Here is a 22,852-nt window from a genome sequence, read left to right as displayed (position 1 = left end):
AGTTATGTTTAACTTTGACCATGTGAGTTCTGGGGATGGAACTCAAGTTGTCAGGCTTAGTAAGTAAGTGCCTTTACTCACTGAGCCGCCTCCATCTCTTAACCTTTTATTTACTGTAGCTTCATGGTATGGATCTTGGTGGAGTATTGCTGTAGTTAGCATTTAAATCCCTTTCTTGGTCAAAATTTTTGTTTTAGTTGAAGTTTTAAGGTAAAAGGAAAGGCTTAATAATGTAATACGCTCATTAAATGTATGTGTATCCGCTAGTTGATTAGTTAAATACTTGCATAGGATTCCTAGAAATCCTATCATGTTAGGTAAAATGTATTTCCTCCCTCTCATAATTGTCTTACAGCCCTAAAAACCAGTGGCATACAACAGAAATTGAATGTGAGCTATATATGTAATTTTAAATTTTCTGTGAGTCCCATTATACAAAGAAGTAGCGGGTCTGGAGAGATGGCTCTTTGTGTAAGAGGGAGCCTGCTGTGCAAACACCAGGACCTGAGTTTGGGTTCCCAGCACACTCACACAAAAGCTGTATGTACATATCTGTAGTACTAGCACTGCAGGAGGATCACTGGAGCTTAGTGTCAGAGTAACTCTAAGTTCAGCGAGAGACCGTGCCTCAAAGAAAGAAGGAAGAACAGAGTAATACAGCAGGATACCTTACTTAGTCTGTTGCATTTGTGCACATCTAAGCATGTGCACCTGATTACATGATGTAGAAAAATCCACAGAATCAATAAAAATACTCCATGCAGAATATGGACTATCGTTTCAATACACATGCACCACAATTTTTCACCACCTTTTTTTTTAATACCAAATCTTTCAAATCTAGTGGCTACCTTCACTCCTAGTTTATTATAGCACTTAGTACTCACCTGTTTGCAAACTTAGTAGGCATATGTGGCAAGAGGCTATTTATAATAAACTCCAGAGTCTTAGAAAATGGCTTTAATAAAATGTTTTAACTTAAAAATCAAGTATATTTTATATGTGTGTCTGTCTATGTTACGTTTTAGGGTTTAGAAAAGTTTGAATGAGGTTACTTTGTAGTGACATCCTGAGAGCTGGCCAGGGAATACTAGAATTTAAATATTGCTGTGTCATACTGTTGAAGTCTAGTTTTGTTATTTATAGAGTGCCAAGCCAGGGCATCTTCCAGATTTGTGAGAAAGACTGGGTCATGCCAGTACAGTGGAATAAAACTACTTAGTAGCTGGACTGTAGAAGTCTGGCTGAGCGGGAGACACAGTGTTGCCATCCAAGCAGATGTGCATCATTTCCTTACATGACTGCACGAGTGTTTTCTTCCCTGGGTAGCTGTTTTTATTTCTACAGATGAAGATGTGATTGGCTTAGGGAATCATTAACTCAATCCCTGTTCTGTGTGACGGAAGCTGTAGTTGACTGTCTTGCGATTGGGCAGGACTTGGTACCTATCAGTGTAAACACATGGCACAGCCTGCCCCATGCCCCTGCCTATCTTCTTTGGAGAGATGGGGCTGAGGCATTTTGAGCAAATCTCATTGGTAAAGTGGTGTGTGCATTGCTTTTTTTTTTTTAAAGACCTGTTTGCTTTCAGTTTTAACTACATCCCTGTCTGCAACAGTTAGTACTTGATGGTCTACAGAATAACTTTCTGTTTGTTGGTGCCTTCAGCTCTGTGGGGCCATGCTTGATAAGCCTCTTCAGTTTTAAGATGTTTTACTTAGAAGATAACGGTGAAGATGAGAAGGCTCAGGAAAGCTCATTCAGTAAAACCGCAGGTGTTTATCGTGACAAGGCCCCTCCTGGCATTCTGGTGAGTTCCATTCACCCATGCCTCCATTGCCTTGCTTGAAGCTGAATCTGGGTAGTCCTGAGAAGGACAGCACCCACTAAGTGAAAGTGGTGGCTACTCCTTGTTTGGAAGATATGCTGCCGTGGTAATGTGTCTTTAAAGTGTTCTGTAGCACAGAATGCTGGCCTCCCGCTCTCCCTCTTGCCTTTATGCTATCCTTATTCTGTTTCTTGGTGTTTAGTAACTTCCTGCCTAGAGAAGAATGTGGTTGCTTTAAACTGAGAACTCGCTTACAGCTAGATTTCAAAGACATGTATTGAGCTCTGTTCTTGCACCTTAGGGTAGTAGTTGAGGGACTAGAAGTCACTTCAGTGTCCTGGTCAAATATCCTGTAGGCTAAGCTACTACTTGAAACTGGCTTTTGTTTGGGTATGTGATACACAAGAGTGACTATAGGCTTTCCCTCTTGTGACTATAAAAAAAAAATGCTGAAGGGGGCGGTAAGTTTGAAAGTTTTTAATCTAGTTTTCTCTTGCTACAAGGTACAAACTCAAACACAGCTTGTAAAGTTGAGTTCTAAAGGAGTCTGCTTTAAGGAAATAGTTAGGTGATATGAAGCTAATATCATTTAACTCTGCCCATGGAGCCTTAGAAAGTGATGCATTTAAATGCTCAGTTTTAGTTTATTGAATTATTTTGGTTTCGTTTTGCACCTGGATCCTAGTATATAGCGCAGGCAGGCTGACTGTTCCATAGGTTGTCCTTGAACTTACCATCTTCCTGCTTTAACTCTTCTGAGTACCATGAAGCCCGGCTTAAATCCTTATTTTAAAGTGAAGCCGGGGCTAGCTAATTTTAGATTCAGGTACTCAGAAGCTCCAAATGAAGGTATTTGATGTTGCCTGTGTCTTCTCATTTAATTTAAATTACCTTGATTTCTTTTTTAAAAAAGCATATGTAGCATGAAGTCAACAAAACATAAAACAGATTACTTCTGAAATCTGTTAACCTAGTTGATTTTAGTGTTAAAAGTCTATAAGAATGTTTGTGTCCCGTTAGGGGTTTTACTGTGTGATACTTGCTTCTGGATCTGAGATCACTGGTGTCCGTATGCAGATGTTTCACTTGCTTGTAACAGCATTATCTGAATATGAATACAAGTCAGATGCTACTGTAGGGACAACTTTATTTTGAACTCTCTGTTGTAATATAAAGGATACATGCATAAGAATTTGTGCACATTAGTCTCAAACATCAGAGGAAAGAATGTGACCAGACTTAGTTCTCTGTGAAGTGTTTCTAAAAGCCACTTAACCAGCACACAGACCTGACTGTGTTACAGTACAAGTTCTTAGACGTCTTGCTGCTGGTATGTTTCAAAGGGAAATCAAAGGTGTTTGCTTAGGCTGCGTTTTCTTAACAGTCCCCTTTGCCATTGATGTTCCCTGAGTCACCACCCCACCCCAAGAGAATTTTCTTAATGGCCAGTAGCTGGCATACTAGATTTGGTATCTGCTTGGTAAGCTATAATGATTATCTAGGAGTTTGACTTTCGTATGAACCTGGGTGTGTGCAGTAAAGAATCCTGGCTTTTAAACTAACCAGAGCTCTAAGTGTTGAAACAGGCATATGAATGGATGGATAGTAAGACAAGAAGTCCCCCTTTCCTGGCTACCAGACTACTGAGGAAGTGGGTTTGGAGTTCCATTTTATAAGTGTGGTCTTTGCGCTCTCTCTCCCCAGCCGGTCCTGTGATGAGCCGAGGTTTCTCCACCTCGACCCCTTCTGTTTTAGAACTAGTGCTAGGTATTTGCTAGCCCAGCAGAGGTCCTTGCACCTGAGAGACTGTTTGAGAAAACTTACCTAAAGTGTGCCGTGACAAAACCTCAGGCTGCTAGCTTGGTCTTGAAAGAATTGGGCACAACTCTCCGAAGGGCCCAAAGTTAAAATATCACCCTTTTAGGAAGGCGTTTGTTTCTCAGTGTTTACGTATTCTAGCATAATTCTACTACGTTACAAAATCTACAAAGTTATGGAAAAGGAAACTATAGGCTTACATAGAGTTTCTGTGTGTGATATTGCATTTTGAAAACAGGGCAGATTTTGTTATTTTTCATTGTTTCATATCTTATTCTAGAACATTTCTTTCCCTCTTTCTTGAATCCAGTTTTGTACTTCAGAGGCATTATCTAAATTTCTTATGTAACATCCTGGCCAAAGTTTTTTTTTTTTCCTTCCAAAAAATGGTAAAGCAGTCCTGCTGATGTTATTTTTTTTTAAGGGTAACATCTTAGCTCTAATGAAGTCTTGTTTGTTCCTCGTTGCCTTTGGTGGATCATCTTAGCATTAGCAACTTTGCATCTGGAAGGGAGCTTACCTAGAATCTGGTATCAAGTATGGTATGCAGAAGCAGAAGATGGTGAGTTTGAGGCCAACCTGGGATACCTGGTGAAACTGTCTCAAAATGAAAAACAAAAAACAGATAAAGAAAAAAAAAATCACCTAAAATTACCCCTGGGCAAACCTGAAGAGAGAGTTGTGTAACCTCAGAACTGTTATCACCTGCAGAGATTGACCTGAAGGGTCAAAGGGCACAAGAGAATGGGATTGAAGAAGCCATCAGCCATTTATACTCTCACATGCTAACAAAGCATGGCCCATGGCCACTACAGACTGACATTATACGGGAAGAAAGCTTCTCTTTAAGGACAGTGAAGCAGGAAGTGTCCCCTTCAACTTTGGGAACTGTAACTGCCTCTGATCCTCAACTTGAAATCCTGTGACATTTTCGAGTCACATGAAGAGTGCACAGTGCTGTCCCTGTAATGGGGTTGTATTCTGGCCCTAGGGCCTCCTCAAGCATTCCTGATGAGCAGCCAGAGCCAGAACCCAGGGCGAGGGATCCCTGCTGAGTTCTGCTGCACTTTCCTTTGCTTACATGCATAAATGGGTTTATCAAACAGAAACAGTAGGGAGTCTGAGAACTAGTTTTTGTTTTGTTTTTAGCACAAAAAAGTACATTTTCTGTTTCAGAAGCCCCTGTCTGGTTGCCATGTGCCCTCAGTCTCTTCCAGCCTTCCTACTCTCCCCAGTTTGCATAGACTCTTGTTCAGTGAGCGCTGATCAGACATGCTGTTTGGTGTCAGCACACAGTTAGATTGGGGGCATACGTTTTTGACAGAAATACCGCAGAAGTGATTAATCTTTTAAGTGAGTTATCCCTTGATTATTTGATGGTAGTGTCTGCAGAGCCCTGCACTATAAAACAGTTGTCTCCCTCTATGTAAAGTGTGGCTTGGGGACGATACTCAGAGAATGTTCAGGTGTTCTGCTTCCCTTAAACTTGTTTTTAAAATACAACCAGGTTGCCCAAACAAATAACAAACTCAGAATTTCACCAAAACCAGTTGAGTTTTAGTTTTAAGTTTCGCTTTCTTTCTAAAGCAGACCCCGTTCTGTCAGACTTATTGATAATACAATCCCGAGCTCCTGAGAATGTCACTGAACTTTGGGCCTTCAAGTGTTGTAGCTGCCTTGTTAGTGGAAGTGTTATGGACTTGTTAAACCCTATTGGTAATTCAGGTAGCTCCTTGCTCTCTGAGCTCTCTCAGGCTCTCATCAGATTCAGGGGAAGGGCTGTCAGCCCACAGAAGTCACACGGTTTACTTTCTCAGCGTCAGCTTCACTTAGCTGTAGTATTTAACTAAGGCTCTTTTTAAGGGGACGAGAGAGGGTGAGAAGATAAAGACAGGAAGATAAATGAGATTGAATGTACCGTTTCCTGGGCCTACAGCCTAAACGAATGTTAGTCTGTACCTATGCTGAGACTGTATTTTGACTATAAAAGAATCGTATTGATTCTTGACTTAAAGGTCAGGGCATAAATAGAATTTCCAATAGAGAAGGATGTTTCAAAAGAAATTGTAAATTATACTACCAGCATATTTGGTAGTTATCCCTGAAGTAGAGGATATGGGTGTAGAAATAGCTTACTAAAATTGGGTGACTTTATGTGAAAGCCAAGGATTGGACTTCTGTGTTTATCTTGGAGATCTTATGGTTATCAATGACCACTACAAAAATAGGTTAGTTGTACAATTATCATATTGTAGTAGAAGGTTTAAGATAGGGTGCCGAGGAAGAAAGTTGAGAACTTGTGCCTTGAAACATTTATTTCTGTCTGGCAGTGGTGGCACACACCTTCAATCCCAGCACATGGGAGGCAGAGGCAGGTGGATCTCTGAGTTTGAGGCCCACGTGGTCTACAGAGTGAGTTTCAGGACAGCCAGGGCTACACACATACAAAAAGCCTGTGTTGAAAAACAAAGCACACACAAACAAATAAACCTTATATTTCTGATCATAACATTATATCTAAGCCTACTGGTAATAAAAGGCCTGTCTTTTAATATGTGCTACCATGTGGAGAATCTTCATGGCCTTTTGAGATTTCTTCCCACACATATCTCATTAAGTTCTTAGATGAAGTGAAAAGGTAGTGATTGACATGTCAGGACACTTGACTGGACCTGTTCTCTGTAGCTGCTTTTCTTCAGGTAGGATGCCTATCCTCTGTGGGCCCTGGTTTTCATACCTAATACAGCCTATGACATAACGCCTTGTCTGATGGTGAGAGTAAAATACTCATTTGGGTCATATGTGATTTGTCATAGATGTACATGAAGTATGTATGACTTGTGAGTAAATGAAGAATTTGCACTTTGACCATTAGGTGCACATCTCGCATAGGAACATGAAGTACAGTTAAACAAGTAAACTCATTTTGAAAATAATTTGAGAAGAGATTTCTTTAACAAGAAACTCCCCTGAGATTTTAAGATACTGGCCTACTTTGGGCGTGGTCTCATGAACTATAGATGCAGATGAAAAGCATGCGCGGACCCCTTGGCTCCTGGATTTGGTTCCAGTTCCCTGCTCACACAGGGGACTGCTGATCATTGCTTTTTATGTGAGTCCACCCCTAAGTAAATAAACCTTTATTATACTCCATTCTGGGCTAGTGTGGGACTATTTTACTATAAATTGCAACAGAGCACCTTAAGGAAATCTAAATAGTTGCTACAAAAAGTTGTTTTCACACCTACTTCTAAGCAGTGCAGTCCCACTCCTAAGTGTGTAACCAAATAAAATTCTTTACACAAATATTTGTGTTGGCTTTACCTTGTAATTGTCAAGAACAGGGACACCCAGGGGAAAAGGATAAACTAGAGTATAGTCACACCACAGAACAATATGTAATAGGAACAGACAGCTAGCTGAGCACTCCTTTAATCCAGCACTCCAGAGGCAGAGGCAGATGGAGCTCTCCTGTGAGTTCTGGGCTAGCCAGTTCTACACAGTAAGTTGAGGGCAGCCAAGACTACAAAGTGAGATTCTGTCTCTGAAAAAAACAATAAAATAAAACCCACAACAATAAACTACTAATGCATATAACACTGTAAAAAAATTTTAGGTGCATTGTGCTAAATACAAGAAATCACTACCTATTCCATGATTCTATTTGTGTATTTGTCAGGAAAAGACAAGACTGAGGACAGAAAGCATGCTGGGAAGTTGGAGGAGGAGGGCTTACCACAGAGGGGCAGAGGGGACGCAGAGGAGACAGCAATCTGATTGTTCTATATCTTGATTACTATGATTATATGAATGCTTACTTAAAATACACAGTATCGCAACATCCACGTAACACCTGACACGCTCTTCTGGCCTCTGCACACCTCCATACAAACACTTATACACATATAAACAAGTATTACGAAAGAATGAATTTTATTACATGTAAAGTTTATTTTGAATAGTCCCAAGTACAGATGTTTAAAATCTTAAAATATGTTTCAAAACAGATTCAATATAAACATTTAGCTAAAATTTTTCTTAAGCAGATAATCATTCCATTGGCCGATTTAATAATAATTTGATAATAATAGCTTTCAAAATCTTAAAAATCCATTACATATCCTAGTAATTTTACTTCTGTTTTGTTTTGTTTTTCAAGACAGCATTTCCAAGTAGCTATGGAGCCATTTCTGGAACTTGCTCTGTAGACGGTGCTGGTCTCAGACTCACAGAGATCGGTTGCCTCTGCCTCCTGAGTGCTGGGATTAAAGGCGTGCATCACTGCCACCTGGTATGCAATTTTATTTCTTACATTTCTCCTTATTATTAGCCAAGTTAGATGTTCTCTGTAACAGCATTGGTAACCTGTTATAGTGGACGTGAAGACCAGGAGTATTTAAGTTGAGAGATTTGAACTAAATTATAAGACATTGTTCTGCAGGTGGAAATGGGAAAAATGGAGTGAAAATATAGGTAGGGACATAATTTAATTATATGGAACTACAATAGCATCAAACGGGGATGGGAGAAAAGGGATGCAAATGCCCCCATGACCCATGCGTCCTCAGCAGTGCTGGTTTCATGGTCTTGTCCACCATGACCCATGCGTCCTCAGCAGTGCCAGTTTCATGATCTTGTCCACCATGACCCATGCGTCCTCAGCAGTGCCGGTTTCATGGTCTTGTCCACCATGACCCATGTGTCCTCAGCAGTGCTGGTTTCATGGTCTTGTCCCCCATGACCCATGCGTCCTCAGCCGTGCCGGTTTCATGATCTTGTCCACCATGCTCTTTTACTCCCCACTCCCCTTCTTCCTCTCTTTGCTCTTTTGGTCTTTGACTTTAATTTTTTATTATTTTTATTTGTATATTGTCTGTACAGTGCTTACAGACAAGAAAAGGATGTTGGATCCCTAGAGCTGGCGTTAGAGGCAGTTGTGAGTCACCTGATAGGGTTCTGGCAGCTGAACTCATGTCCGTCAGAAAAGCAGAAAATCCTTTAGCCACGGAGCCTTTCTCTGACCCCATCTTTTGTTATTTTTGAGGCAGGGTCTCATGTAGTCCATGCTAGCCTAGAACTCACTATGTGACTCTGATTTCAAACTCCTGATCATCTGCCTCCGGCTCCCAAGTGCTAGGTATATGATAGGTATTTGCCCCAGTGCCTGGTCTACTGTGTTCTTAAGATAAACACAGTCTGTTATGAATATGCTTGCTACTTGATCCCACATCTTCCTTATTTAGGAGGTCTGAAACAAGGATTTGCTCTTTTTATAAAATAGCAGATGGAGAGGAAAACTGGTATTGGATTTTGAAAAATTGACCTGAAAATTATTGGACAAGTGACAAGGTGAAGAGATAAATATTGAGGGTTTTTGAAGGTGAAACCAGTGATCTTTTGTGGTTTGTTCTTTACCTGCTGAGAAGCTGAAGCAAACCGTAGGGCCACTACTGGGGAAAGAATGTGCATTGCTATAGTGGCAAAGTATTTTTTCCTCTTCGTGAGCCTTACTGTCTTATTGTTCTATTGCCGTAAAGAGACACCATGACCAAGGCAACTCTTACAAGAGAAAGCATATAATTGGGGGCGGCTTACATTTTCAGGGGTTTAGTTCATTATCATCATGGCAGGGAGCATGGTGGCGTGCACAGACATGGTGCTGGAGAAGTAGCTGAGAGTTCTACATCCAGATCCTCAGGCAGCAGGAAGAGAGGAACACTGGGCCTAGCTTGGGCTTTTGAAACCCAAAGACTCACCCCCAGTGACACACTTCTTCCAACAAGGTCACACTTGCTCCAGCAAGTCCAGACCTCTTAATCCTTCAAGTAGTCCCACTCCCTAGTGACCAAGCATTCGAATTTATGAGCCTGTGGGGGCATTCTTACTCAAACCACCACTCTTACTCAACTGAACCTAGCTAATTTATTTTGTAGATAGTGAAAGTGGTCAGTACAGAAGATAGACCTCAGTAGTAATGTTTTCTACTCCCTCAAGGAAATACATTGTAGTGAGTGTTATGTTGCACACTGTAATCTCATCACTCAAGGCTGCAGCAGAAGAATCCCAAATTAAGTTATACCATAAACCTAGTCAATATAAACCCTACCTTTCCAAACAAAAGAACATGTAGAAAATATGCTTTGATGGAACCATAGTTTATCACTTTGCCTAAGGCCCTCTGTCTTCTCGTTAAAAGAGAAAACACAGACAGACTGGTAGCTATCTCAGCGGTAGAGCGCTTGTCTAGCATATGCAGGGCCTGGCTTCAATTTCCAACACAACTAACTGTTTAAGTAGCAGTGCCTCTGCTAGTTGCAGTTGGGCTGTTTGCATGTTAGTTTTACCAGTTGGTTTTGAAGGGATATAACAGAGGCCTGGGCTTTTGAAGCCTCGGCTATAACAGTGTGGGCATGTGCATATCCTTGGCAGACTTTAGAAACGGACTCCAAACAGTCCAGGCGAATAGAAATTTAGGAGAGATGCTGAGAGGGCAAAAAGTTGCACAGATCCTTTAAGCGCGCCTCTAATTGGCTAAAGCCTGTTCTCCCAGGAGGTGTGCTTGGAGCCCCAGACACCAGCTCAAGGATTCTAAAGCTCCCCGTGAGAAAGGCACAGAACAGTGCCTAAGGCTGTACATGTTGTCAGTTTTATGACAGACTAATTGCAGAAGCAGCAAAGATTAGCAGAGACTCTTGGCACTCACATGGGGCTGACTCCCTAACCTGGTTTACCTTCTTAGTCATTAAGTGCTTTTGTGATTGAAGGGAAGTTCTATTTTAGAAAAGGGCCGGAATGGTGAGAATTTTGATCATGTATAGTAATTCTTTAAATTAATAGTATAAATGGTAAGAATTTTGATCAGGTATAGTAATTCTTTAAGTTAAACCTTAACAGGAAGTTCCCGGCCACATTTGCCCCTTTTTTGCCCATCTAATCAGATTGGGTCACTCATCGATGCTTACTGCATCCCAGCTATGTGCTGGATGGTTTCCTGCCTCCGTCTAGATGGGTCATAATCCTTTCCCTTAGCGTCTGCCCTGAGCCAGCAGCAGCTCTCATAGGTTCTAGTCCCTATGGATATTCCAGTCTACATTAGAGCTGTTCCGTCTTCTGGCCGTTTTTTGTTTGATGGTTTGTTTGTTTTGCTTTGCTTTGTTGTTGTTTTAAAGGCAGAGCATCATGTAGCCCATGCTGGCCTGAAACTCACCATGTCTCCCAAGAATAGCGTAGAACTCTTGATCTTCTCACCCCTCCCTCCAGAGTTCTGAGATTATAGGTGTGTGTCGGCATGTCACCAAGCTTGGCTCTCGTCTCCTGCTTTACGTTGCTGTGGCTTCTCTCTTCCGAGTCATCCTCCAGTACGATCTGCTGCCATCACCCACATCACCCAGCACCCTTGGAATTAAATTGTCCTAGATCTGAGGTCATGTGCCATCTCACTTTTGCCTTTCAAACTCTATTTCTTTGTCACATGCTATTGTCTCTACCTGCCAAGACCCCCTCTTTTCCCACTCATTTAGCCCCTTAGATTTATTTCCACACCTAGAACAAGTTTGGATTTATTTCTTGGGTTTTTCTTTTTTCATCCTGAAATCTTTTTTCACTCTACCAAGCAGATACTTTTTTTTCTCTTTTCTAATCTTCTTAAAAGTCAGTGCATGCCTTTAATCCCAGCACTCAGGAGGCAGAGGCAGGTATCTCTGGGAGTTCAAGGCCAGCCTGCTCTACAAGTGCAAGTTCCAGGACAGCTAGGACTGTTACACAGAGAAACCCTGTCTCAGAAATAAACAAACAAAGAAAGTCAGTGAAGGGGAGGGAGTGTGACTCAGTGCAGGCCTTACCATCTAATGCTCATGGGGGGGGGGGTGACTCAGTGCAGGCCTTACCATCTAATGCTCATGGGGGGGGGTGACTCAGTGCAGGCCTTACCATCTAATGCTCATGGGGGGGGTGACTCAGTGCAGGCCTTACCATCTAATGCTCATGGGGGGGGGGTGACTCAGTGCAGACAGAGCCTTACCTTCTAATGCTTATTTACATGGTTTGATACAGACCGTTAGAAGGAAAACAAGACCACTACAGCAACATCACAGGGTGTTCTGTAAGCTGAGACACTGTGTGTCCTGTTCTCTTGGGGGATCCAGGCCTGCTCTGTGGGAGGAGGGGTTCTCTTTGAATCTTAAGGCCTTGGCATGAAGGAGGTGCTCAGGTTTTTGACTGAATAAAAATTAGCTTTTTCCAGGAACAGGCTGGTAGAGCAGGTGTTTAGTTAACAACTATAAATCTCATGTGTTTCTTAAAGGAATTACAGTTGCTGTCCATAATAGTTTCTAAGTTAAACCTGCAGGGTTTACATAGAAGGACTTGTCCTGGGTACGGCTTCTTTTAGACTTCCTTTTCCATTGTGAGAAAATGGCTGGTCTTGGGAACTTTGTGTTCAGGAAGTTACTGGAAGACACTGGGTTTAACTTAGATGCTGTGCACAGGGAATACATGTTTCCTATAGCAAGAGAGCCCCACTCAGCCACACTATGCTGTGCAGGCAGAATAAGAGGGCCTGGGAGCGCTTGAGGGTTTGAGAGCAGCAGATTTTACGTGTGCAACCTGTATTTCTTGTGCAATATTGCTTGCAGATTAAATGATCTTCGTGGACATCTGTTCTGTGGTGCTCCTTGTGGTAGGGTGGGGTGGTGGTAAACTAGACTTGGATCATCCTTGTGCTATTCCTTTTTCTTGTTTTATAAAATAATGAAAATTGAAGAAATAAACTAGCAGTTATTGTGGGAACTAAACGGCAGTGCAAAATGAGGCCCATATTTGGAGGCAGCTTCTCAGGAAGCCAGATGCTCTGTCAAGCTCTCTGCTATTAGTGGTGCTGCTTGCTGTTGACTCTGCCTGTGCTCGCTCCTTTCTGTTCAGTTTGTCACCTCGTTCCTCCTTTGCTATCCTTGCCGTACCAGCTGCTTATACTCTAAACATTTTATGAAACTCAAGTCAGGTCCCTACAAGACGCGGGCAAGTCCCTGGGATTTGATTTCCCTGCCAGTTCTGGAAAGGGCAGAGAGGAACTTGCAGCAGATGACTCTCTGGGCACCCTTGCCACTGCTCCCATTTATCATCAAATTCATAGCTTATTCTCACCTTTATGTTATCCTGGGTTGGAGAAAAACTGCCAGGATTTAATGTTACAGCTCTGAAGGGAAAGGGATCCTGGCAGTCAGAAGCCAAGGATGACCTCCAGCTTGGAAGGGAACAGTATCCTAACAGCACTGTTGCTGTGGGGACTAATGCACAGGTAGCAACTCTGCCCCAGCAGGGGAGGCTTCCCCCGTGAGGTCATCACAGTTCTGCACTGCTCTGCTGTGGGGAAGTGTCACCCGCCACTCTGCTCTGCTATGGGGAAGTGTCACCCACCACTCCGCTCTGCTCCAGGAGACTGGCCACCCTACCAGAGCAGAAAAAGGCAACCCCAAACTGAACAGGTACAGGGCTTATATAGGCTTTCTTAGGGGTGAAACTTTCTATGGTGGAGATTTTCAGGGTGGGGATTAGTAGGATTTCAATTACTGAGCTTGAGACAAGCTCAGAGATTGGTTGGATTTCATGCCTAGGAATCGGTTGATTTTTGTGCTCTGGGATTGATTGGTTAGGGGCAAGGTGTGTTCTTTGGCCGTGGTCTTGGGGCCAGGGTTTTCTTTGACTGGCCCCTTTTACCCTACAAGGTTAACTCAGCCTTAGGAACACGGGTTTGGGACCCTGAGCTGAGGTGGAACTGGTTTTAGTGAACAGTAGTAGGGTGCAAACTTGTCTCTGTCTTGCTCACAAAATACAATGGTGCTGCCCTTGCAAACTCATGTCCTATTTTTAAAGATTGAATGAGGTGTGTTTGATCTTAAAAAGTACTGAGTAGCCATCAAACAATATGTCCTCTTGGTCAGTCCTACTAATCTATGATTCAGATTGTTACTGAACCCTTGTGTCTAGATTGTCATAGAAGTGAGAGCAGACTGAGGCATTCTTTAAAGAGTAGGGTGCACAGCCAGAATGATAAGTGAGATGCAGTTGTGACTACTCAGAAACCCCCGAGATGTGTAGAAGGAGCCGCAGGCTGCCCGCACGGCCAGCTTTACACCCGAAATAACACACACACTGGATTCTTTGAAACTGCCTGGCCCATTAGCTGTATCCTCTTACTGGCTAACTTTCACATCTTGATTAACCCATTTCTATAATCTGTGTAGCACCACGAGGTGTGGCTTACCAAGAAAGATCTTAACCTGCGCCTGTCTCGAGTGGGAGAATCATGGCGACTGTTTGACTCTGCTTCTTCCTCCCAGCATTCTCTTCTGTCTTCTCCGCCTACCTAATTTTCTGTCCTATTAAAGGGCCAAGGCAGTTTCTTTATTAACCAATAGACAGATGACCCTCCTCCATTAGAGATGCACTTGTGTCACTGGAGGGTGGCAGTGTTTAGTGTGATTCTTGTGTATGGTAAGTAGGTAGAGCTGTTTGGGAAAGTGGTCTCTGGAGCTGGTACTGTCTGTTTTGGAGCTGAAGTGATTGCCGCATATGCTGTTTAAGAAGACACGTAGGATGGTTAGAACAGAATGTCATGGATAGCATCTGACCTAAACTAATGTGGATTACACAATAGGCATTTATTACAAATCTGGTGTGGCTTAAAGTCCAAGGCTGAGTTGCTGAGAGGTTCAGTGTATGTGTTGGGGGGGGGCACCTTTTTATAGACTTGCCGATATCTTGTTATGTCCTCACGTGGCAGGGTAAAAAAAAATGCTGACTCTTGTCTCTGTCTTTCTGTGTATATAAGGACACAAGTGAGGGTGAGACACTTCTGGTCACCTAACCCTGGTTACCTTCCAAAGGCCCATCTCCAAATCCCTTCACTTGAGAGGTGAGGGCCTCAGTACATGGAGTGGGGGTGGAAAGGAGACACACATAAGTGTCCACCCTATAACATCACCTATTTCTCTGACGTTTGAGCTTCCTTATCTTTTAAAATTTATTTGCAGGCATGGTGGTGCACACCTCTGACCCTAGCACTCTGAAAGCAGAGGCAGGTCTGTGAATTTGAGGCTAACCTAGTCTGCATAGTTCCAGGACAGTCCAGACCATACAGTGAAATCCTGTCTCAAAATAGTCTACGTTGGGGTGTAGAGAGCTCTCTGAAAGTTCAGTTATTAGATGTATTGTGTAGCTGACAGGTTGTTCCTGGCCATTTCCGGGGTGTAGTACATGGTAGGGCCCTGGCCTCCATATATTTTTGTTTTCTCAGCCTACAAAATATAAACCCAATGGCTTCATGTCCTCCAAGAGAAAATGAGTTTCTTGACAGCCTGTATTTTTCTACATTTAGCAACTAACTTTTGTACAATAGTTACTTTATGTATACCAGCACAACTCTTAACCACAGTAATTAAAGTCTTCCTGAATAGATGTTGTTACACTTAATTATGGATTGTATGTACTAGTTGATGTAAGCTTGTTACATTTAGAACATGGTGGTTTATGGCTGATGTTTAAAATTTGCTGTTTTCAGTTTCTTTTTTTAAGGTCTATAGTGTGACGGTTTTTTTGTTTTACAAATTGTAACATTTTAGCATTGCCATCCTCAATCAGTCACGTAATACTGACTCTGTGTGCCACCTAGCTAATATGTTGCAACAGGCAAAAGAGCATGTCCTGAACATTTGTGCTTTACAGAACAGGGCAACTCAGAGCATTCTAGGAGGCAGAGAAGCACTTCCTGGGAAAGGAGGTGATATGATGAACGACCTCCAAATGAACTTCACATCGGTTCTGGTTAGAGATAATCTTTGCCCACAGAAGTGGGAACAAAGATCTGCATTTCATTTCCCTCTAAGTGAGACAAGGGCTCTTCCGAACTGTAGACAGTGAGACAAGGGCTCTTCCGAACTGTAGACAGTGAGACAAGGGCTCTTCCGAACTGTAGACCGACACTCAAGAGGTGGAGCAGTACACGAACAGAGTGCTCAGCATTATTAGCTATTAAAGAAATGCGAGTCATTATATGTTGTTAAAGCTAGAGTAAGCAGTAATGCCACGTATCGTGAGGATGCCAGATAATTTCACCTCCCACCTCCCATTGCGGGTGGGAATGTGAATGGTAGTGTAATCCTGGAAAGTAGTAGTCGGACAGATCCAAAACAGCTAAGCCTGCACTTGGTTTGCACGCAGTTGTCCTAGGCATTTGCCCTAGAATATGAAAACGCACATTCACACAGACCTGTGCTCAGATACTTAGAACTATGTCTTCTTTGTAATAGCCAGAAGCACAGTTACCTGTCCTTCAACAAGTAAAGGGGTTTGGTTTGGTTTTGTTGTGTTTTGTTTTCATGATAAGTTTATGCCATGAAATGTTATGTAGCAGGAAAATTGAATGAGTTATTGATACAGCCATATGGATAAGTCTTCAAAAAAATATGAGGGAAAGAAGGCAGTCTTAAAAGACTAAATAGTTTATGATGCTATTTATATGACTTCCTTCCTAAAATGACAGAAATTTCAGAAATAGAAAACATATTAATGGTTGCTAGGAACTGGGGAGAAGACGACACTGGTTGTGATGTTTTGCTGTGTTCTTTCTCAAAACTCTGCAACCTACACTGGTCTCACAGTAGGAAGACAGTTTGCTAATTCATTTGTTTATTTGGTGTTTTGGAGATAGTTCAGGCTGTCCTTGAACTTCTGATCTAGAAAGGCTAATTTTTAAAAGTATAATCAGTCGGGCCTGGTGAAAATCAAGAGGCAGAGGCAAGTGGATCTCTGAGTCAAGGCCAGTAGGGACCTCAGAGTGAATTCCAGACACACACGGCTACATAGTGAAACCATGTCAAAGAAAATAAACAAAAAGATGAAGAAGAAGAAAGAGATACAGTGACGTGATCTGTGAGTATTCTGATGGAGCAATGTTTCTGCCACACACAGTGCGTGCTTTTAGCTTATTGATTGGTCTAGCTTATGTATTGATAGTTCGTTTGATTTTTTCTTTCTTTGTTCAAGAAGTAATTACTGTCAGATACAGTGGCACACACCTGTAAGCCTAGCATTTGAGAGGCTAAAATAGGATTTTATTTGGCCTTTAGGCTACAAAATGAGACCCTAGAGAGAGATTGGCCAGTCGTGGTGGCATAGCCTTTAATCCCAGCATTCAGCAGGCAGATCTTGAGCATTCACAGATCTCTGTGAGCTCAAAAGCTACCTAATGTATCTCTCTGGTTTTGGGCCAGCCAGGACTACACAATGAGACTCTGTCTCGATAACGTAAAAATTTAAAAATTGTGTATTTGATGTATGCATAACCAGGGCCTTTTCTGCTTGGCTGCTGTGGTCAGAGTGGATGCAGCAGGGTCCAACACCGTGCGTGCCAAGACTGCAGCTGTGACTGCTCTTCAGTTGCTTCTCTTCTGGTCCTGAGCTGTTGGTGGAAGGAGATAGAACAGGTGGGCTCCCTGGTGACAGTGGGCCCCACCCTGGGAGTGTAAAAGGAAATGGAGCTTCCGCAGCCCCACCTAGAGGCAGGCTCCCAGTCAGAAGTCTGTCCTAGTGATGTGTGACCCACAGCAGCAGCAGCAGGAAAGGAATGGGCCCGGAATAGCAAACAAGTGTGTGTTTAATTAAAACTTTTTTTTTTGGTCATTTTATTAGTTGTAAACCTCAGTGCTGACATCATCTTCATTTTCTTACAGTCTCAAACCATGAATTATGTGGGCCAGCTGGCTGGGCAAGTGCTCGTCACTGTAAAGGAACTCTACAAGGGCATTAACCAAGCCACGTTGTCTGGGTGCATCGATGTTGTCGTGGTGCGACAGCAGGATGGCACCTATCAGTGCTCACCTTTTCACGTGCGCTTCGGGAAGCTAGGAGTCCTGAGATCCAAGGAGAAAGTGGTAAGTGCAGTGCCCAGCCAGTGAGCTGCCCCTCCTTACTCTTTTTTTTTTTTATTAACTTAAATGCTATTGAAGAAGTGGTAAAGAAACATTGCTTTTGAAGTGGCTTGTAAATTCAGAAGACTGTTACAGAAAGTTTCTACAAATGAGAAAGAAACTGAAATTATAAAGATAATCCTACATGTTGAAACTCAGAACCAAACTGAAGCTATGTGCAATCAAGGAAGTTGGGCTTGTTTCAAAAACGAAATTATTTCCTTTACTTAAGACAGCACTTTAAAATAGTATAGGAGCAGTAAGATGACTCAGTGAGTTAGAGCTTTTGCCATCAGTCCTGAGGACCCAAGTTGAACCCCTGAGACCACATGGTGGAACAAGAAAGCATACTGAAAAGTTATTCTCACCTGTACCCCACGTGTGCCCCGTGGTTCACATTCACATTAAAATCTTCATAAAAGAAAATAAAATAGTACAGGCTAGAGAGCTAGCTGCTCAGTCAGTGTAGTATTTGCATAGGTGTGCAAAGCCTTGGGTTCAGTCACTGTCACTGCACAAGTGGCCAGTGCCTGTCACCTAAGCACTGAGGACATGGATGCAGAAGGACCATAAGGTGAGGATCAAAGCGAATTTAAGAAACATGAGAGAGAACCTATTGTCGTTTGGGAGGGAGGGAGGGAGATAGGTACGTAGGAAGGATAATACTATTATATGGATTATGAGTAAGTAGACTAAGCTCATGTAATCAGGTGTAGATTATACTTGTTTAAAAGAAATTAATTCCCCAATTGAATGTTTGTGTTTTTTCTCTATTGCTTTTATTGGGGGGGGGGTTGTTTTAGTTTTTTTTTTTTTTTCAATATCCTTTCCCTGCCTCGAGTATCGGGAACTAGGGAGGTTGTTTCAATGCGTATGTTGTAAGTAAGTTTTAAAATTGAGCTAATTATAAAACTTTCAGAGTATGGAGTCGGCAACTTTTCACACCCACGCTATCCACCTGGCTAACGCCAGCCGCTCTCACCAAGGTTGTGGAGCCCTGTGAGAACCCTGCCCCGCTTCCTGGCGCAGGGGGAAATGCATGTGTTAAAGACTAACATGTGTAAGTTAAGAGTGATGAGGTTTTTGTTGATAATTTTTGGGTACACATTTCCCTCTGCTTAAGCTTAGATTTTTTTCTTGTCCCAAAATTAACCTGCCCCCGGAAAAAAAGTCCTTTCTGAGTGTTACAGAATTATTTTCCACCATACTTTGCAGACCAGCCGTTGCTTGATCACCTTTGGAAAGCAAAAGCAGCTACAGTTCTGCTTCCTGACTTGGTAGCTTCCACTCTAGGACAGCACTGTCCAGCCATAGTTAGTGCCTTGATATTTGTTTTCTTTGTAGTTTTGTTTTGTTTTTAGCGACAGGGTTTCTCTGTGTAGCTCTGGCTATCCTGGAACTCACTCTTGTAGCCTAGGCTGGCCTTGAACTCACAGAGTGCACCTGCCTCTGCCTCAGAATGCTGAGATTAAAAACTGGGATTAACCGTTGGTTCCTTTGTTTTGTTTGTAGTGACACTATTAGTGCTTTCAGATTGGAACTATTTGGGGGTACTCAGACCATTCATTTATGCCCTGAAGTTTCTCATTGGGTGTCCAAGGATCTGTTTGTAAAATTTCTCTGGGTATCTTCCCAGCAAATTCTCCCCAACCACACTCCATCCCACCACACCCTGGAACCAGGTTTCTAATTGATAGGTTGCCTTGGTTTTTTGGCCTTTCAGAGCAGAGCAGAGATGCAGCAGATGTGTCCTCTGGAAGTGATGAGGAACTGATGGGTGCATTCTCTGCATGCCTTCTCATGGGATTTGATTTCTTTACCAGGCCACACAGTTAATTCCATTATTAAATACCCAGTCAAAGTTAAAAACCCGAGTACTTGTAGGAGCATAATACACAGGCACAATCCTATTCCTTCCTTTATATCCCAGAATCTCAGGGGGCATATTAGGGAAGAAATCTGTCCATTTTATTTATCAAAAAACAGCCTTCTTATGGCAGAAAAACATAAGCCATGTCTGTGTTAAGACGCACTAGTTGTTGTATTAGCCTGTTGTCTCACGTCTTTTGGGATTAGGGTCAGCTATTTATTTATTTTTTTAAAAACTGACTCTAAATTTTCAGACATGGTGACACCTGAGAAATGGACCTGAAATCCTAAAGACCTTAAAAGTACTACCTAGGGAGGCAGTCATTTTCCATGATTTGTTGGCATTTGATAGAACACCAGCACTTCTACTAATCCCAGAACTCAAGAGTTTAAGAAAGCAAACTTTGTGTTGACCTTTCACAAAGTCAATATCATGGTTATTTATCAAAGGAAAATACCCAGTGTATTGAAACTGTCCCCAACATGGGTGATAAGAGACTGTCTCCTGCTCTCATAAGCAGAAAAGCCAAAGTCCAGGGGCATCTACTTCAGTCAGTGCTGTTTTAGAAATGTTTCAAAATTGCTACCAGAATTCGGTTCCCCACCTCAGAGTGCTGCCTCTGAGTGAGTTTTTCTTTATGCCAGAGAACAGGCAGTGCTTCCAACCTTACCTCCATTAGCTCAGCAGACACAGGAGAAATCCTTCCTTTAGAAGTCCTGGTGTTTGCACTTGGATGTAGACAGAAGTCTCTGTCCCGCCTGGTCCTGCAGCCATTCAGTCTAAGAGAAACACACAGAGGCTTATATTAATTATAAACTGTTTGGCCTGTTAGCTCAGGCTTATTATTAACTAGCTCTTGCAACTTAAGTTAGCCATATTCTTATCTTTGTTTAGCCATATGACTTGGTACCTTTTCTCAGTGAGGCATTCTCATCTTGCTTCCTCTGCATCTGGCTGACTTCTGCATCTCTCTGCCTTTACTCTTCTCAGAATTCTTAGTCTAGTTGCCCCACCTATACTTGCCTAGCTACTGACCAGTCGGTATTTTATTAAACCATTATGAGTGACAAATCTTTACAGTGTATGAGAGCACTTGAATCACATCCATCACAGACCTGTCACTGCAACTGGGAATGGAACATGTTGATTGGGCTGGGAACACAGCCTCACCGTCACCAGAATCCACTTGAAATGTAGAGTCTGAAATAAGGGTGGACAGATTCCCAAAAGATATTTAGAAATATTCTCACCCAAAGAGAGCATGCCAAAACAGATATTTATTTATTAATCCATTACTTGTGTGTATCTTTCCATATTAACACCAGTTATATACATTGAACAAGACTAAACCACTGTCAAGGAAATATAACTCTGAGAAAGAAAGTCATTAATTTAGCAGACAGTTTTACTAGAATTTGATCTATCAGATTGAGAGTCCTCTTTAAAATAGTAACTTTGGGAAGCACTTGTTCTACCTTAGTGCTTCTCTTAGTTACTGTTGATTGCTGTGAAGAGACTGAAGAAGAGAACATTTAATTAGTGGCACATTTTTAGTGGGGAGTTCACGACTATCATGGCAGGGATCATGCAGCCAGGCTGGCCTGGCGCTGGAACAGAGCTTGAATTCCTATCCACAAGTTGGAGACAGAGGCCTAGCCTGGCTTTTGAAACCTCAAAGCCTACCCCCAGTGACACACCTCCATCAACAAGGCCACATCTCCTAATCCTTCCTAAATAGTTCCACCAACTGGGAACAGTGCACATGCACACACCCACATACACATGAGCAAATGCATTAAATTTTTTTGCCTAAAGAGTTTTTGCATATTCTTTTAAGTGCACTCAATATTGGCACAATCTTATATACATTTAAATTTTTGGAAAGACAAAGCTTCATTCATCCACAAATCAAGAGAGTTAAATAGTGACTATATAGAATAATGTATTTGAAATATAAGATAATGGCTGTGAAGTGTTAAGATGATACCTAAATAATTAAGACTTTGAATTTGAATATTAAAAAATAATTATTTCATTTCCCATCTTTGGGTTAAATTAATAGCATCTAAAAATGAAAAATTTGAAGAATATCCATGTAAATTATTTTTATTAAAGACGATATTAGTATTAGTAATTTCATTTAAATAAATATTTACCTTTTTTTTACTTTTAATGCATATATGTGTCTGTATATATATATACCTTGTGAGTGTAGCTGCCTGAGGAAGTCAGAAGAGGGTGTGTGCTTGGAGCTGGAGTTAAACAGCTGTGTTCGGCCTGACCTAGGTGCTGGGAATTCCACTGCTCTGGTGCCTTACCTGTTGAGCTGTCTCTTCAACTGTTGTTACAGTGTTTTAAGTTAGTAATCATCCTTCTGTCCTTGTAGAGGAAGCTGCTAGGCTGCGAGGACCTCAGAAACATACTTCTACCCCTTGGTTTCTTGGCAGTAAATATTCTCAGTAATATAAAATGTTAAGAAAGCTGACTAAACATTGGGTCAGTGGGTAAAAGCACTTGCTGTACAGAGTGGTGGATGGCCCATTTGTGATCCCAGCATACTGGAGGTACAGATGGAATCCCTGGAGCAAGCTGTCTAGGTACACTAATCAAAGTGCTCTAAGTTCCAGAGAAATCTTGCTTCAGTTTATAAAGTGTAGAGCAGTCAAGAAAGGCATACAAGGTCAACCTTGGGCCTCTTCACAGAGGCTCACTAGTGTATGTATACATAAACACACACAGAGACACACGCAAATGTGGCCATTTCCTTTAAGAGGTAAAGAGAATGTGTTTGTGTAGGATAATTACTGTATTATTAACTGTCTGTGATATTTAACCTTTTTGGGTTTGTTTTTAATTAACACATGATAAATTACATATACTTAAAGAATTCATGACACGTTTTAACCTCATGCAAACCATCTCTACAACCAGGATGAGAAACGTTTTGTTGTCCTGTCTCCTTAGTCTCCTCTAGTCTCCAGTGGTTTCCCATGCCTTTGTTTCTTACGGTATTTTATAACATTGTTTGTATGTTTGAAACAGGATCTCACTAAGTGATCCCAATTGGCTAGTAGCTCTGTATATAGCCTGGGCTACCTTCAAATTTACTCTCTTCCTTCTTCGTTCTCCTGGTGTGTCATGCTAATCAACTTTCATTTATTTATTCAGTTATTTATTGTTTGTTTTTTGAGATGGGTCTTATTTTGCAAACAAACCCTGGCTGTCCTGAAATTTGCTGTTTAGACCAGGCTAGCCTCAAACCCATGGAAAACCACCTGCCTCTGTCTCCCAAGTGATAATGATTAATTTTTTAAATCCTTTTTTTTTAAATTAATTTTTGACTTCCAGGCAAGTCACAAAATTAATTTAAAA

The 22,852-nt window shown here is 41.8% G+C and overlaps 1 protein-coding gene across 3 annotated transcripts in view; it reads left to right on the top strand.

The window, feature by feature from the left end:
• LOC121458880 (phosphatidate phosphatase LPIN2) overlaps positions 1–22,852 on the top strand; it is a 67,034-nt gene that overhangs the window by 16,408 nt on the left and 27,774 nt on the right. Inside the window, exons 1-2 of one of the 3 annotated variants that reach the window (XM_041668238.1) lie at positions 1,704–1,810; positions 17,374–17,574. In XM_041668238.1, coding sequence (XP_041524172.1) covers positions 1,709–1,810; positions 17,374–17,574 — 303 coding nt within the window. In that variant the 5' untranslated portion in view covers positions 1,704–1,708. Of the gene's footprint in view, positions 1–1,703; positions 1,811–11,742; positions 11,748–17,373; positions 17,575–22,852 lie in introns of those variants that run through there. The other 2 variants (XM_041668240.1, XM_041668239.1) reach the window with 2 other exon arrangements.

Source organism: Microtus oregoni, unplaced genomic scaffold, assembly GCF_018167655.1.
Source record: "Microtus oregoni isolate MIOR12 unplaced genomic scaffold, Mior012 000018F_ref0000195, whole genome shotgun sequence".
In the NCBI taxonomy this organism is placed as follows: Eukaryota; Metazoa; Chordata; class Mammalia; order Rodentia; family Cricetidae; genus Microtus; species Microtus oregoni.
This window is presented reverse-complemented; position numbering and strand designations above follow the sequence as displayed.